Source organism: Malaclemys terrapin, chromosome 1 (assembly GCF_027887155.1).
Source record: "Malaclemys terrapin pileata isolate rMalTer1 chromosome 1, rMalTer1.hap1, whole genome shotgun sequence".
NCBI classification, from domain to species: Eukaryota; Metazoa; Chordata; order Testudines; family Emydidae; genus Malaclemys; species Malaclemys terrapin.
Window position 1 is genome coordinate 87,494,937 of NC_071505.1, and position 17,113 is coordinate 87,512,049.

General features: G+C 49.6%; 2 protein-coding genes across 2 annotated transcripts; both read left to right on the top strand.

Moving 5' to 3' along the window:
* The first annotated feature begins 12 nt into the window (after positions 1–12).
* Positions 13–492, top strand: LOC128837892 (histone H2B 8). Its single transcript, XM_054029549.1, has one exon. It carries the CDS (start codon positions 21–23, stop codon positions 399–401), a length of 381 nt encoding a protein of 126 aa, XP_053885524.1. The 5' UTR covers positions 13–20; the 3' UTR covers positions 402–492.
* LOC128837836 (histone H3) lies at positions 410–3,917 on the top strand. Its single transcript, XM_054029434.1, has 2 exons — positions 410–498; positions 1,430–3,917. The coding sequence occupies exon 2, from the start codon at positions 1,449–1,451 to the stop codon at positions 1,857–1,859; it is 411 nt and encodes a 136-aa protein (XP_053885409.1). The 5' UTR covers positions 410–498; positions 1,430–1,448; the 3' UTR covers positions 1,860–3,917.
* The last annotated feature ends 13,196 nt before the right edge of the window (positions 3,918–17,113 follow it).

Consider the following 17,113-nt stretch of genomic DNA (forward strand, 5'->3'; position numbering starts at 1 on the left):
AGAAAGCAACAAATCTCAATATGCCTGAGCCAGCGAAATCCGCTCCAGCGCCTAAGAAAGGGTCTAAGAAAGCTGTCACTAAGACTCAGAAGAAGGGCGACAAGAAGCGTAGAAAGACTAGGAAGGAAAGTTATTCTATCTACGTGTATAAAGTGCTGAAGCAAGTTCACCCAGACACTGGTATTTCTTCTAAGGCCATGGGGATCATGAACTCCTTTGTGAACGACATCTTCGAGCGTATCGCAGGGGAGGCGTCTCGTCTGGCGCATTACAACAAGCGCTCGACTATCACTTCCCGGGAGATTCAGACCGCTGTAAGACTGCTACTGCCGGGCGAGTTAGCCAAACACGCGGTGTCTGAGGGCACTAAGGCTGTTACCAAGTACACCAGCTCTAAGTAGATTCTATCAAAGAACATAAAACCCAAAGGCTCTTTTAAGAGCCACCCACATTTTCAATAACAGAGCTCAAAACACTGCTTTGTTTTCCCTGACTGGGGTAAGTGTGATTGTTCTAAAAATGTTACCTCACAGAAAATACATGTTTTAAAAATCTAGATTATATCTTAACTGTTCCTAGGAAATGTACACTAGACATTTAAATCTCAATTCTTTGCGATGTCTAAAAGCTTTATCGTTCGATCAAAGGTTCTTGCCTCAACTCTTACATATATGCTTGGAGGCATTCGAATAAAACATGAATGTGCCAGTTTGCATGCCTAGTAGTCAAAGCACCTTGCTAGGTTTTTACTTAGCCAATCCCTTGTTGAGATGCATACATCTTGGTTTTCTGGAAAGTAAAACATTAACAGGACAGTAACTATTACTATATATTAAAGATTTCAATTATTTCTATTAAATCCTTAATTAAAAAAAGTCGCTTATTTTGTGGGTGTTGGGAGGAAGGGATTGTAGGTTGTCACCCTTTAGATAACCCCAAAGTGCAATATAAAATGGTATCGAATTCCCCACCAAACTCGGCATATGCGGTATAATTTTCCTTCGCTGTCGCAGTCTGGTGAGGTGGGAATGTTGTAAGGAGGATGGAGGTATTCAGAATCACATATCACAAATCTGTCGCTTTCAAACGGTGGGCGAGGGATTTAAAGAAAAATCAGCAGACATTAAAATAGGATTTTATTAAATTACTATGAGGACGTAATCGAGGCTATGTGGGCTAGAGGGAGCGCGTGTTCTGTGGAATCAGATGATGGAGGGCGCGGGCGCCGGAGGCGGTATAGGCATTACCAGAGGACAGAAAGAAGGCGGGAAGGGTCAATTCTTTCCCTCCCGGCAGAGCGCGGGCTTTTCAAATATTAAAATTGTCCAATGCAGTTTGCCTTTTTCCGCCAGCCAATCAGGGGGGAGGCTTTGGTTATATATTCCGGGTTTTGCTACAGCGCGTCTTGTTTGCCTTTGTCTGAAAGCAGGTTTTCGTAGTTAGTGAGAATGGCGAGGACCAAGCAAACAGCTCGCAAATCTACTGGCGGTAAAGCTCCCCGTAAACAGCTGGCTACTAAAGCTGCCCGTAAAAGTGCTCCTGCGACGGGAGGAGTGAAAAAACCTCATCGCTACCGGCCCGGCACCGTGGCTCTGCGGGAGATTCGCCGTTACCAGAAATCTACTGAGCTGCTCATCCGCAAGCTGCCCTTCCAGCGCCTGGTCCGTGAAATCGCCCAGGACTTCAAGACCGATTTGCGCTTCCAGAGCTCGGCCGTTATGGCTCTACAGGAGGCTAGTGAGGCTTACTTGGTTGGGCTCTTTGAAGATACTAACCTGTGTGCTATTCACGCCAAGAGAGTCACCATCATGCCCAAGGACATCCAGTTAGCCCGGCGTATCCGCGGAGAGAGAGCTTAACATTCCTAATAGAGGGCGTTCATGCAACCAACTAAAAAACCCAAAGGCTCTTTTAAGAGCCACCACGTTTACACTGAAAGGAGCTGTATTTCTGCTTTAATATTTGAATGGATTATACAAAATAAGAGTGCCAAAAAGATTGCGGTCTACGAAGAAGTAGACGCATGTTTCGTTTACTGAAAGAAGTGCCTAGTACTAAACGACTATTTTTTATTCATGTTTAATTTGGTTTAAGTTGCACCAGAAAGACTTAACACTTTTTACATGATATAAGGAACAATCGGTTAAAACTTGCAGGTTACTTTGGCCACTCACATTTTCAGTGGAAGAACTCTGTTGGTAAGTGTAATAATCATAAAAACAAACACCCACAGCATTTTTTTTTTTACTTTCCACATTTCAGTTAGCTAGTTCAGCCCCACAAAGCCAAGAGTTAGCACAAAATGACGGTACTAACGACCTGCTGCTTGCAGTATCTATCCCTCTTCAGACCCCCTCTTGAAATCATGATTAATTTTCAAAGCGTGAATTTTTCACTTTATCCGTTTCCCATACGCACGCTGACCCGCAATGAAGAAAATATCTTTCACCCAGAGCAAAAATTACTGTTATGTCTTAGAACCCACCTTAAAAATGTTAATACTTTTTGGTTACTGGTTTTTTACCTGACCAGTTCTATATCTACAGAATATAATTAATGATGTGAGATTAGTCTTTTCCAGCTTTTTATCTCTTTCGAATTTAGCACTTACAAAAAGTTGATACACTTTGTTTTTAAGACCATATGTGTATATTTTATAAGAAATACATCACTGGCCCTGTCCTCATGAAAAGTATATGAATTGTAAAATGTAACGGGTATTTCATATTCTATTAAAACCAAACAAAAACATGGCTTATTTTTTTTATCTGAAACCATGCTGTGTGAATGAGACAAAAATAAAATCTAAATCTTTTGCCTAATATTTTAGTTATTGGCAGCTTTTTTATTTTGGGCGATTCCCTCTAAATTTCAGTATACTCTGTGGCTTTTGCAAAATAGTATAGGTTAAAAATAGAGAATCGGCTCTTCTGGTGGATGTTTGAGTGATTCCGGAAAGAGCATTTGTGTTGCAAATATGTTATTCGTAATGTGGATTTAACCACCGAATCCGTATGAAATGTCCTCCGTTCCTGCCCTGTCAGAGCACAGCCCAAATCCATGTCTATCAGTCTTTTGCTGGGCGAGTTCAGCTTCAGTGTAGGTCCAAGAAAACCATCACGGATCTCTTCCTAGATCAGTCAAGAGATACGCTTCATGCCCGCAAGGTGAGCCAGGATGTTATCCCTCAGTCTGCACTCTGCTGTGGTGCTTTGCCGGGTCTTTTCCCAAACTCTTTACCTAAGACCACCAGACGTGAAAATACAAAATAATCATGGTCGCGCTTCATGACGCTACCCGTATCCCCGAAGTCTGACCCGAGGTAAAGATGGTAATTTTTGGCGCAATTCCCTCCCGCGCTTCCATTCTGTACGCAACTGGGTTGAGATTTCCCAAGGCATGCAATAACTCAAAAATAGATTTCAGAGAAAACAATGCCCCGTTTAGGATTCGAAAATCAATATCAAATCCAGCGTTATAATTTCAATGGAAACTCACATATTCCCTTAGTCTTGGAGATTGCGTTAAATATATGACTCATCACAAGAACGGATTTCAAGATGCATTTTCTGTTACCCCCACCATACCCCTCCCCCATTTCCGGTTGATCATCTAAGAACCCAATTTTACAAGGTGGTGACTTGAAATTCCCAGCATATTTTCGTGCTTCCTCTAGTAGAACAATTAGCTATATTCTGTAAAATACACTTTTTAAAAATGAGGCCTATTTTATTCGTGTTGCTATTTGAGATTATGACCCACTCTAGCTTTAGCGAAGGACTTGTCTTAACTGCACATACCCTGTGCTCAAACCGATTGATAAAGTGCCGTGGAAGATTTCTAGGAGTAAATATATATACACACACAAAAGGAGGATCAATTTCTACTAGCGTAACAATCTTTGGTGACCTTTCTTCACACTAGCTGTTGCTACTTTTTTTTTTTTTTTTTTTTTTTTGTTTTAATGCACCTTTGTTTCAGGAATTAGAACTCTGCAGCAAAATCGGACCAATCAGATTTCCTGACACACCATCTTCCTTTCACTGCATTCTGTGTTTTACCGTCGCCATTTCTAAAGTTTAATCAGAGCGGACTAATCTGAAAAATAAAAATAAAATAATCCAAATCAAAAGTGCTTGCCTGGTGTTCCATTGTCTTGACAGTTTGTCCTGTCACTTCTGAATATATGAATAACGTGTTCCCACTCGCTCTTCCCCCTCCCCCCACGTCGCTGTTGAATATCTGCTGGTCTAGGAGATTTGATTGTTTTCATCTGAGTGAGAGATATTCTTGTAAATGACACATTCACAGTGGGAAAATATATTTAGAAAAAAAAACATTAGCAGGCTTTTGGGCACTGTGACACTTCAGGGGTTAACCGAAATGTACAGGATGAATCACTACCACCCAGTTACAGTGTGAGAGAGCCTTGTCTGTGCTCAACAGGGGAAAATCCTCCCAACTCTGCTATCTCAATGGGGAGATGGCAGCATAAGCACTCCACTTCCTGGGCTCTGTGTATGAACCCTGCTCTTTTCCTCTGCAGGATAGCAATTAGCACATCCCACCTTGTTACACTTCAGTGCCCAATCCCTTTTCCTCCTGGCACCCACAATGTACACCGATCTGCTGTCTCTGTGTGTCCCAGCTCACCACTCTCTCTTCAGTTCAACACTCTCTTTAGTGCAAGGCACTTGGACGTGTCTATAGTAAAGCTAAATATACGTTTATTTAATTCAGTTTAAGAAAATTATCCAAAATAGATGTAAGTAAAATGATTGGAAACACCAAGCTACAAATAAAATAAAAAATATAAAATACAATCTAGAGCCTGCTTATTAAATTCATGTCCAATGTAATAAGGTATTTCTCTCGTAATGGTCAATCCTTTCAGTGCTTGTCCAGTCTAGATAGTTGGGATCCACTTTTCAGTAGACACTCCTGATGGCAGAATGCCACATGCATAATGGATAACATCTTGCACCCTTTCTCCTTCTCCTATATAGTCCCAGACTATGGCTACGGCCATTACAATGAGATGTAGCTCATGGCTACACGTCTTGGGACTCCCAGCGGAGGTCCAGAATACAATACAGGAGCTTCCATTTGACGATGCGGGGCTGTTCGCTGACAAGATGGACTCAAGACTGCACAGTGTGAAGGACTCACAAGCAACCCTCAAGCCTCTGGGAATTCACATGCCAGCACCCCAGAAAAAGCCCTTCAAGCCCCATCCCCACTCATGCTTCTATTCAGGGCCCCTTAGGCAGGACTATAATCGACGGGGGGCAGAAACAACAGGAGGGGTCCTCCACAGTCTTTCTCCGGAGTTCAGGAACCAGATTGCGCCTTTGCCCCCTCCAGGCTTGGTTGGCGAAGGTATACAGACCCAGCTAGGGCCCTCAGGACAGATTGGTTACCCTCCTGCCCCCGATTCTTGAGTCCCTCAGCTGGTGGCTACAACCTCAGATGGTCTGTGTGGGAGTGCCCTTTGCCAAACCTCAGCCCTCACTGTCGCTGATCATGGACACATCAGAGATGGGCTGGGGAGCGCACCTGGGCAGTATCAGAACTCAAGGCCTGTGGTCACAACCAGAACTATCGCTGCATATCAATATCAGAAAGCTGAGAGCTGTTTGCCTGGCTTTCCAGACGTTCCAGGCCCATCTTCAGGGCAAATGTGTCTCAGTGATGACGGACAACACCACAGCGATGTTCTATATGAACAAACAGAGTGGTGCTCGCTCTTCTCCCCTGTGCTAGGAAGCTCTCCGACTGTGGGACTTCTGCATCGCACACTCCATCCAGCTGCAGGCCTCATATCTGCCGGGAGCACAAAACGAACTAGTGGACCACCTCAGCTGCTTGTTCAACACTCACGAGTGCTCACTCAGAGCGGACATTACCCTTTCCATCCTCCAGAGGTGGGGCTATCCCCACATGAACCTGTTTGCGACGCAGAGCAACAGAAAGTGTCAGCTGTTCTGCTCCTTTCAGAACCACAGCCACGTCTCCATAGAGACGCTTTTCACCTCCCGTGGATGGGTCACTTGCTATATGCATTCCCGCCCTTCCCTCTCATACACAAGATCCTCCTCAAGGTCCAGCTGCTCAGGGCTTTGGTGATCCTCATAGCACCAGCGTGGCACTGCCAGCTCTGGTTCACCTTGTTGCTGAACCTATCAGTGGCTAGGCCAATAGCCCTTCCTATGCTCGCGGACCTCATCACGCAGGACCACGGTCAACTACAGCACCTCAACCTGGAGTCCCTCCACCTCATGGCGTGGAAACTCCATGGCTGAACCCGCTTGAACTACAGTATTCGCTTTAACGTTTAACGCTTGAACTACAGTATTCAGACCCTGTTAGGAAAGTCCTATTGGGGAGCAGGAAGCTCTCCACTTGTACAACGTACCTGGTGAAGTGGAAGCGTTTCTCCATTTGGTCCCTACAGAAAGGTACCTCCCTGCAGAAAGCCTCTATTCTCCTTCTGCTAGACTACCTTCTGTATCTGAAGCAACAGAGGTTGGAGATATCGTCTATTAAGGTGCACCTGGCTGCCATCTTGGCCTTCCACTCAGGTGTAGCAGGTAGGTCAGTCTTTGGAAATCCCATGGTTGATCGGTTTTTCAAGGGCTTGGACAGGCTTTATCCACAGATGTGGCAGCCCATTCCCCAGTGGGATCTCAACCTAGTTCTCTCCAGACTTATGGGGCCCCCCTTTGAGCCTTAGCAACCTACCCTCTATCCTACCTGTCCTGGATGGTGGCTTTTCTGGTGGCCATAGCTTTAGGGTTCAGACAGAAGAGTCTCTGAACTCAGAGTACTGACTTCCAAGCTCCCTCCCCAAGGGTTTTTATAAATACAAAGTGCAACTATGCCCTCACCCAGCATTCCTACCCAAGGTAGTCTCACACTTTCATGTAAACTAGGACATATTTCTACCAGTATTCTTTCCTAAACCTCATGCCAGCAACAGAGAGCGAGTACTCCATTCTCTGGATGTCAGGCATGCCCTAGCCTTCTACACTGAATGCACAAAGCCGTTTTGTAAGTCACCACAACTCTTTATTGCAATCGCCGAAAGGATAAAAGGGCTTCCCATCTCATCTCAGTGCATTTCGGCGTGGATCACGTCCTGCATCAGAACATGCTACGACCTGCCTAAGATTCCAACCCCAGCATTGATGGCGCTCTCCACAATAGCGCAGGCTTCTTCTGCAGCATTCCTCGCACAAGTCCCTATTCAGGACATATGCAAGGCAGCAACATGGTCTTCCATCCACACCTGAATGTCACACTATGCCATCACTCAACAGGCGAGAGACGATGCGGCCTTCGGCAGGGCAGTACTTCAGTCAGCAACTCAGTGAACTCCGATCCCTCCTCCGTTGAAACGGCTTGGGAGTCATCTATTGGAATGGACATGAGCAAGTACTTGAAGAAGAAATAACGGTTACTTACCATCTCATAATTGTTGTTCTTCAAAATAAGTTGCTCATGTCCATTCCAAATCCTGCCTGCTTCCTCTCTGTCGGAGAAGAAGGAACTGAGCAGGTGGTGGATTGGCAGGGGCCTATATACACTGCCATGAAGGTGCCACTCCAGGGATAAAACCTAGGGTAAAATCTTCTGACGATTGTGCATTCGGCACATGCGCACAAACCTATTGGAATGGACATGAGCAACACATCTTGAAGAACAACAGTAACAAGATGCTAAGTAGCTGTTTTTTTATTTATTCATATGTTTAAAATCACAGGAAAAATGATTTATATTAGAAACAAGAGGAAGATGAAGGAAGTATAGGTTTTCTGCTTAGCAGGGAAGGAGCGCTAATAACTGATGACATAAAGAAGGCTGAGATATTTAATGTCTATTTTGCATCTGTCATCTCTAAAAAAGGTTAATGGTGACCAGACACTCAACACAATTAATATTAACAACAAGGGGGCAAGAACACAACCCAAAATAGGGAAAGAGCAGGTTAAAGAATATTTAGATAAGGTAGATGTATTCAAGTTGGAAGGGCCTGCTGAAATTCACTTTGGGTATTTAAGGAATGAGCTGAAGCAATCTCGGAACTGTAAGCAATTAGAAAACTTATGGAGGATGGTTAAGAAGACTGGAGAAGGGCAAACAGTTCCTGTCTTTAAAAAGTGGAACAAAGAAGACTCAAGGAATTATATACTACTCAGCCTGACTTCAATTCCTGAAAAGATACTGTAACAAATTGTTAAGCAATGAATTTGTAAGTCCCAGGAGGAGTATAGGGTTATAAGGAATAGCCAGGGTGGATTTGAAAGACAGGACTATAATTCAAAATGACCTTGACAAATTGGAGAATTGGCCTGAAATCAATAAGATGACATTAAATAAAGATAAGTGCAATGTACTACACTTTGGAAATCAAAATCAAAATCACAGCTACAATGCAGCAATGGATCAGCATTCACTTTGCATTCCCTGTCAGCACCCAGCCCAGGCCTGGGAAGCGAATGATCCAACCAGCAGACCGAATTCAGCGACAAATCCTGGTCACATGCCATCTGACTGAGACACAAGGCCGTCCTTAGGCATACGCAGCAACGGCAGCTGCGTAGGGCACCATGAAATTTGGGACACTACATTGTACCAAATCTCATGGTGCCCTAGGCAGCTGTGTGATGCATACGTGGCAGCATCAGCCTTGGCGACCAGCCCTATCCCTCGGCTGCCCCCCCACCCCTGCAAGGGGCAGGGCCGTCTCGGGGGGGCCGGACAACTCCCCCCGCCCTGCCTCTTACCCTTCCCCCTGCTCCGCCCCCGGCCTGCCCCCATTCCACCTCTACCCCCAGTGACCCCGCACTCACCAGCAGCGGCGGGAAACGGAGCAACCTGGCCCCAGCCCGCCCTACTCCACCAGCTCCCAGCCGCGACACTCTGCTTCCTGGGGCCAGTGAGTGCGGAGAAAGGATCGGCCCCCGCACTCACCGGCGGCGGGAAGCGGAGAGACACGGCCCCAGCCCGGTCCACTTCCCTTGCCCCGGCCCCGGCCCCAGCCATGTTGCTTGGGTTGGGGAAAGGACCGCCCCCGGCTCTCACTGGCGGCGGGAAGTGGAGCGCTGTGGCTGGGAGCTGGCGGAGTAGAGCGGGCTGGGGTCGGGCTGCTCCGCTTCCTGCCGCTGCCAGTGAGTGTGGGGGAGGGGATCCCTTCCCCCGAGCGATACGGCTGGGGCCGGGGCGAGGGAAGTGGAGCGGGATGCTCCTGGCCCTCCGCTAATACCCTGTGCCTCTCTGGGCCTGTGGGGCCCCCAAAAGTGGCTCCCCACAGTTCCTGCCTCCCAGACCCTGGGGAGGGAGGGGGGGAGAGGCCTGGGGCCCCATCCACCCCCCCCCACCCCCCCCGTGGGAGGGCTGCATAGGGCATCCAAATGGCTAGGGACAGCCCTGCTGAGACAGGACTGGCGTTTGATATGGGCGAACAGGGCAAAGGCTCGGGGTGCCGTTATAAGCAGGGCACCTCTGGAGCTGGAGTGCCCCTCCCCCCACCGCTCTGCCGCAGTCTGCAGCCATGACTGCTCCTGCCCCCTGCCTCGGAGTCACCCCTGACCAGTTGCTCCCCCTGCAAGATGGAAGAGTCACTATACCCAGATCTTATCTTGCTTGTGCTTTCACTCTTGTTTAAGGAAACAGGCAAAGCTTTAATGAAACACTGGTGGACACTCCAGCAGTGTTTTCTGACCCACCATAGACACCAGACAAGGCTAATGATGGAGGAGGAGGACACAGATACGGCAGACTCTCACTGGACGATGCTGCTCATGACATTCAGTAGAGCTACTGATGCCCCCTATGTAGATCAGCACTTCTGGAGCAGGGGCACAAGCACAGACTGATCCAACCGACAGCAGGTCCAGAACTTTTGCATGAAGAAAGCAACTTTGTGAGCAGCTTGTCCAGACCCTCCAGCATCAAGGGATATGACTGAGGGTGGCCATACTGGCCCAGTAGCACATGCTATAACCATCTGGAAGCTGGCTATCCAAACTGCTACAGGTCCATTGCCAACCAGCTCGGTGTTGGAAAGTTACCTCTGAGTAAAGTGGTGGTGGAGGTTTCTGAGGTAATCAGGCGGGTGATTTACCACAAAGTGATGGACATAAAATATATTCTTTAAGTAGCTGCCCACTTTGAGAGTATGGGGTTTCCAGACTGCGTTGAGGCCACTTATGGGACTCGTGTGCGAATAGTTTGCCCTCCTTAAGGAGCACATGAGTGCATAAACAGCAAAGGGTGCTATTCTTTTGTTATGCAGGCACTTGTGGACCACAGAGGTCAATTTATGAGTGACATCAGCTGCATTGAAAAGTTCTTGATGCCTGGGTTTTCCACCAGGACAGGCTGAGACACCATTCCCACCAAATGGCATTGTCATAAATGGAATTACTGTTCCACTTGGGGGTCTTTTGTACCCCCTTTTGTCTTGGCTTGAGAAACTGTATCCTGATTTGAGAGGCCCTGGAAAAATAAGGTTGAATTACACTTTCAGCGGCTGTAGAATGGTGTTCGAATGTGCATTTGATAGATTAAAGTCCTGCTGATGCTTTCTACAGATCAGTTTGAATTCCAGCGTCATCAACACTGTCCGTCATCAACACTCTTCAGCTGGTACCAGCTCTCCTGATGTTCTGGTTCGGAGGCTGAAAGATAGAAGCTTTCAAACAAATTAGCACAGTGCTCTCACCGTGACAGACCCTGCTCATTTGAGTTGTCCGCGGTGTACCCATTTTCCCTCCAGGGTATTATCTATGCCACCCAGGGTTTTGCTAACTATTGCTTGCGCGGGAGTCAACTCGGTCTCTGCCACAATGTGTCCGGTACTTGGAGCTGCCCCATCCCCTGTGGGTGCAGGCCCATAGTTTCAGACCACCCTCTGGACCACCACAACACAGTGTCTGGGGTCTGGCCATCCGCAGTCCGGATCCGGGGGATCTGGACCATACCAGATATCCCCGTCCCAGTCATCATATGGTCCCGCACTCCCCTGGGCTTTCACCCCAATGGTGGCGACTTGGGCTGAATAAGTCCCCCAGACCCTGTTCTCCCGGGTGGACCCCTCTGGGGCTAGATCCTTCAGGCAGGTAACTGCCTGGCTCAGAGCGGCTTTCTCTACTTCCGCAGTCAGAACCTGTGCCTTCCACATATCCCGTTCCTTCTCCAACTCATGAATTGTACTCCCAGGTGGAACTGCCCTTGGCATCCAGGGGTCTGTCCCTTTCTTTTGGAGCCATTCTAACAACAGCCCGGGCGGTGGCGCTGCTCCCCAAGGGGGGGGGGTGTCTTCTCGCTCAGGCTGCTTCGCCTTTTCCTTCCCCTTGCCCCACAGTGGCATACTTAGCAGTGGCGTCCTTTTCTCCCTGTGGTGGGTTGCTAGCCTACCACCTTTTACACTTAGGCTCGAGCCGGATCCGCTCAAGAGACTACCGGGGGGCACCAGGGGACCCCTACTCTTGAGTCAAACCCTCCACTAAGCTGCCTGCAATCTCCACCAGTAATGTTACCCGAAATTGGGCCAGCTAGTGAGCTTAGGGAGGACTAATGACCCACCAGAGTTTGGCAGAAACCAGCATGTTTATTATACTGATAGCTTAGCTCAAAAGAAGGGAAGGAGTCACACTCACAGTTGCATACTCATGCTCCCAAGACAGGCACAGCACTGGAGATGTCAGGATCCTTCAAGGTAAGTGTCCCACAGCACAGTGATGGATGGTGCGATGAAGGTAAGTCTTCCCAAGACACAATGGAATGCAATGCGGCGAACCACTGGCCATGCGGTCTGGGCGAAGGGCCTTCACGGGAGGTACAAGCATGTGAGTGCACTCCTGAGCACATGTCTCCTTCCCCTTTTAAGGACCTGCTCCTCATGGCCTGCGACTAGAGATGACTTGGCCACGTCTGGTTGGTCACACTCCACCTCGAGCACTGCCCATGCAGTGTCCATGCATTGGGTGTGTGAGCACTGCCTAATTAGAGTCCCAGACACCTGTGTCTACCTGGGAGCTTTTCTGATAGCATACAGATCACTGGTGCTCCTACAACACAAGACACTGAAGGTTAATACCTCAAATGTCTCAGTGCCTGAGCACAGAACAATTCCTGAGCACAGAACAATTCTTCAATATATGGTTAGAGGGACTCTTCAGACCACAGAATCTCCCTGGACATAGCCAGGTTAATTGCAGTGAAAGAGGCAGACAGAAAATGGTAAGTCAAAAATCAAAACCACTTTTTCCTAAAAATTGCAAGCCAGTTTGGACTTTGGGGGATGGTAGTTGCCATGGTGTTCTGCATAAGCCTCCTCTATCAACTCCAGCATTCCACATTTTGGAGGACATAACAGTTCTTGAGATTCCCAAGGAGCAAAGAGAGGTTTTATTCCAAGCTGCCAGTGGGAAGCAAGCCATGTACACCACGGAAGTACTCAGACTTATGGTGAGCAAACTGCATATATATATGAGTGGAGTGGGCTGGTCAGCAACTCTTACCCCGACCACAGCCCGGTCATGGTAAGAGCCATGCGGGCAGCTGTGGGGAGCCGTGGCGCGGACCCTTCACTTGGCCTGGGCAAAAGGCCAGAGGGGGTGGGGACACTGGCCGGAGGCTACTCTCAGGACCCCCACCCAGGGCAGTTGGAGGTCCGCCACGGCTCCCCACAGCTGCCCGGGCGCTTCTTATCATGGCCAGGCTGCGGCTCCGAGCCCTTGCCCCTTGGCTGGAGCTGGGTCAGGGTAAGAGCCGCCACGTGGGCAGCTGTAGGGAACCGGCATGGAGTCATGGACCCCCCCATCTTCACCTGCCCTGGGCCGGGTGGAGGGCCCAGGGGGCGGGGACATGGGTAGGGGGCTGCTTTTGGCCACCCCCCACCCCCACCCCAGGTGCGGTGGGGAGGGGGCAATGTTCCGTGTGGTTCCACAACTGTCCAGGCTCCCCTTCCGGGCTCCACCAGCTGCTGACCTGGCCAGGGGATGAGACCTTGGGGGGAAGAGGAGAGGAAGGGGGCAGGGCCACCCTGACAAAAAGTGGATGGGCCAGGCCTATCCGCTTTCAAAAAGTGGGAGGGCCTTGGCCCCCTGGTATCCTCTGTTCCAGCGCCACTGGGCGGGAGGCGCTGGGGGGGTGGGAGGAACTGATTGATGGGGTCCACTGAACAGCTGATCAGCAGTTGGCTGGTGGGTGCTGAGCACACACTATTTCTGTTCTGTGGGTACTCCAGCCCCAGAGCACCCACAGAGTTGGCACCTATGGAGCCTGAAGAGCTCTGCACTGTTGTCATGAACATTGTAAATACAGGAAGCACAATCCTTCAGTATTTGCAGGGCCAGAGCAAGAACTGCAGTAACAGGGGACATGATGATTTCTTTGAGGACAGATTGCTATGAGACATAATGAAAACCATTTCAAGGTTGTTGGTGGCATTCATGTAGCAGCTGCAGATTGCTGAGTACCGCTTCTGGGCCTGAGAAATAAGCACTGATGGCTAGGATCACATCATAATGCAGATTTAGAATGACAAGTAGTGGCTATAGAACTTGCAGATGCGAAAGGCCATATTCCTGGATCAGTCTGCCGAGCTCACCACAACCCTCCAGTGCAGGAAAACCAGAATGAGAGCTGCACTTTCAGTGGAGATGTTAATGGTCATGGATGGAGGGTGAAGTTTCCCTGGGGGAGGCTAGCTTCCTGTCTCCCTCCTCTTCTGCCCAGAGCCCCAACCACACTCTACCCCTGCTCCAACACAGGCCCTGCCCCACTCTGCCCCAGGCCCCTCCCTGCTAGGTCCCCTCCTCGCTTGAACCCCTCCCCGCTGCCGCTCGCCACATCCCTCCCCTCCTCCACTCCCCACAGGGAGGGGCGAGGAGGGACACCTGGCCTATTATAACTGCCGCCCATGCGAATGGTGAGCACACTCTGGAAGCTTGAAATGCAGGATTGCTACTGATCAGTGGGAAATCATTTTGGAGTTGCAAAATTCACAGGGGGAGTGGTTGTCACACAAGCATGTAAGGTAAGCTTGCCAGGTGTCTGCTTTTTGACCAGAGCACCCAGTTGAAAAGGGACCCCAGTAGCTCCGGTTGGCACTGCTGACCGGGCCATTAAAAGTCCGGTTGGCGTGGGGCTGGCAGGCTCCGCGTGACTCCCCAGAAATGGCAACTTGTCCCTTGGCTCCTAGGAAAAGGAACTGCCACGGGGGCTCCAGGCACTGCCCCCGCCCTGCTTTGGCCAGGAACTGCGGCCAATGGGAGCTGCAGGAGCGGCATCTGTGGGCAGAGGCAGTGCGCAGAGCTGCCTGGCCACGCCTCTGCCTAAGAGCCAAGGGACATGTCACTGCTTCTGGGGGGCCACCTGAGGTAAGCACTGCCCGGAGCCTGCACTCCACACCCCCACCCATGCCCCAGCCCCCTGCCCCAGCCCTGAGCCCCCTCCTGCACCCAAACTCCCTCCCAGAGCCCGCACCCTGAACCCCCTCCCACGCTCCAACCCCCAGTCCTGAGCCCCCTCCTGCAACCAAACTTCCTCCCAAAGCCTGCACCCTGAACCCCCTCCTGTGCCCCAATTCCGTGCCCCAGCCCAGATTCCCCTCCCTCATACTGAACCCCTCATTTATGGCCCCACCCTAGATCCCTCACCCCCCCACCCCGGCCAGAGGCCATACCCAACCTCCTGCCTCATCCCGGAGCCCTCTCCCATACTCTGAACTTCTCTGCCCCACCTCCCAGACTGAAGCCCCCTCCTGCATCCCAAACCCCTACTCCAGCCTGGTGAAAATAAGTGAGTGAGGGTGGGAGAGAACAAGCGACAGACAGAGGGGGGATGGAGTGAGTGGGGGTGGAGCCTTGGAGAAGGGGCGAGGCAGTGGGTGGGGCTCATTAAAGGGTGGGAAAGGGGTGGGGCAAGGGTGTTCAGCTTTGTGGTGGGGTGATACTGTTGGGATCCGGGAAGTGAGTGGGTGGGAAGGACCTCCCCCAGCCTAAGGGGAGGATCCACAAGGTCCGGGATCTCAATTAAGTACAGGGGACAACTAAAGATATAATAGGAATGGGAGTGAGGTCACAGGGCTAAATGAAGGGAACCTGATGGGGACACCGAGCAGAGAACCCTGGACAGCACCCACTGCTCCTTGAAGGTGTCAAGGGAGCCAGCGGACGCCGCCCAGAGGAACTCTGCCCGAATGCATGAGCAGACGGAGGATCGGAAATAGGCTCCCCAGTCACAGGAAACCCCATCGGCCAACCTCCTCTCCCTGGTTTTGTAGATGGCCATTTTGGCCAATGCTAGGAGGAGGTTGACAAGGAGGTCCCGTGACTTGGTGGGGCCATGGATAGGGAGTGCATAGGTAAGGCAGTGAGGGGAAAAGTGCAGCCAAAAATGTAACAGGATATCTAAGAGGAGCCGGAATAGGAGCTGAAACCTGGCACACTCCAGATACACGTGTGCCAGGGTCTCCCTCACACTGCAGAAGGGGCAGGTGTCCGGGACAGGGGTGAACCATGCCAAGAACATGCCCGTGCTCACAGCTCTGTGAAGGAGCCGTCAACTAATATCCCCAGAGGGTTTTGGGACCAGGGTGGAATATAGGCTGGCCCACTGGGGTTCCTCACCCTCCAGAGGTGGTAGGAGGTCCCACCACTTCGTGTCAGGGCGGGAGGCGAGGGTGAAGACATGAAGGGGCTAGAGCATGAGTGTGTACAGATGTCTCCTAGTTGTGGTCCGGATGTACGGCACATACATCCCTATTTTGGCCCATCTCGCCACAGAGTACATCAATAGAAAGGGCTACTTTTTATGGTTATGCAAATGTTGGTGGATCACTGGGGACATTTCATTGACATCAGTGTGGGTTGGTCAGGGAAGATGCATGATGCTTACATCTTCAGGCAAGCAGGACAGTTCAGAAAGCTAAATACTGAAACATTCTTTCCTGACAGGCAGATTATTATCACTGGTAACTTTGCCCTGCCAGTAGTGATCCTGGAGGCTTCAGCATACCCCTTGCTCCCCTGCCTCATGAAGCCATACACCGGCCATCTCACCAGCACCAAGGAAAGCTTCAACTACCAGCTCAGCAGATGCAGAATGACAGGCGAACCTGCTTTTGGAAGTCTGAAAGGATGCTGGCAGTGTTTACACAGAAGAATGGAATGCAGTGAGAAAAAATATCACAGTGATTATAACTGCCTGTTGTGTCCTTCATGATATCTATGAGGCAGAGGGGGAAGGGTTGCCTTCAGGGTGGAGGTGAAGAGGCTGTCTGCTGACTTGGAATAGCCAGATACAAGGGCCATTACAAGAGCTCAACATGGAGCTATGTGGCTGAGGGAGGCCTTGAAAGAGCGCTTTAATGGTCAGCCACATTAATGTGCTATGGCAGCTGGCCCTGAGGTTTGGGGGACTGTTAGGAATTGTATAGTGCTTGCTGTACATTTATAATTATTATACGGCATGTTGCACTGAACCTATGAGTTCTGTGGTCCTGTAAGATTACAAGTAATAGGTGCATGGAGTAGTGCTAAGCATTCTGCAGCATATGTTGTGACGTAATAAAGTTGAATTTATTAAATAAATAAATACATAAATAAAGTAAATGTATTGCATACCAAAAACAATGCAAAGAAAAAGTGCAATTAAAAACAAAACAATACAATACCAACTTCTACAACAAATTAATGGAATAGAACTTTAAAATTAGAAAGGTGGAAACACTCCTGTCTATTTCAGTCCATTTTGGCTACACATACATCAGCTGTAGGTCTCACAAGTCAGTGTATGAGACGCTGTGGTTGTTCTGTCTGTCTCTTAGCATAGGGTGGTAGGAGTAGGGATGCAGCCCATGATGCCACGTGGAATGTTGAGGGGTATCAGGACCTGTTAAACTGGCATACTCCAGTGACTGCAGAGGGTGGCGAGGTTGTGGTTGTTGGGCCTGTAGGTCAACAAGAATCTGCAGCATTTGTGTTCGCTGTCTGAGAAGTTCCATTATGTCTTGGTGAATCTCCCTCTCCTCTTCCTGCTGGGATTCCTGGGCCTTTCTCCTGTCCACTCTTTCCTTCTGCATTCTGTCTTCCATATTCAC

Bases quoted from the DNA above. Each gene is read 5' to 3' on its own strand.
- LOC128837892 (XM_054029549.1), top strand. From the start codon at position 21: ATGCCTGAGCCAGCGAAATCCGCTCCAGCGCCTAAGAAAGGGTCTAAG.
- LOC128837836 (XM_054029434.1), top strand. From the start codon at position 1,449: ATGGCGAGGACCAAGCAAACAGCTCGCAAATCTACTGGCGGTAAAGCT.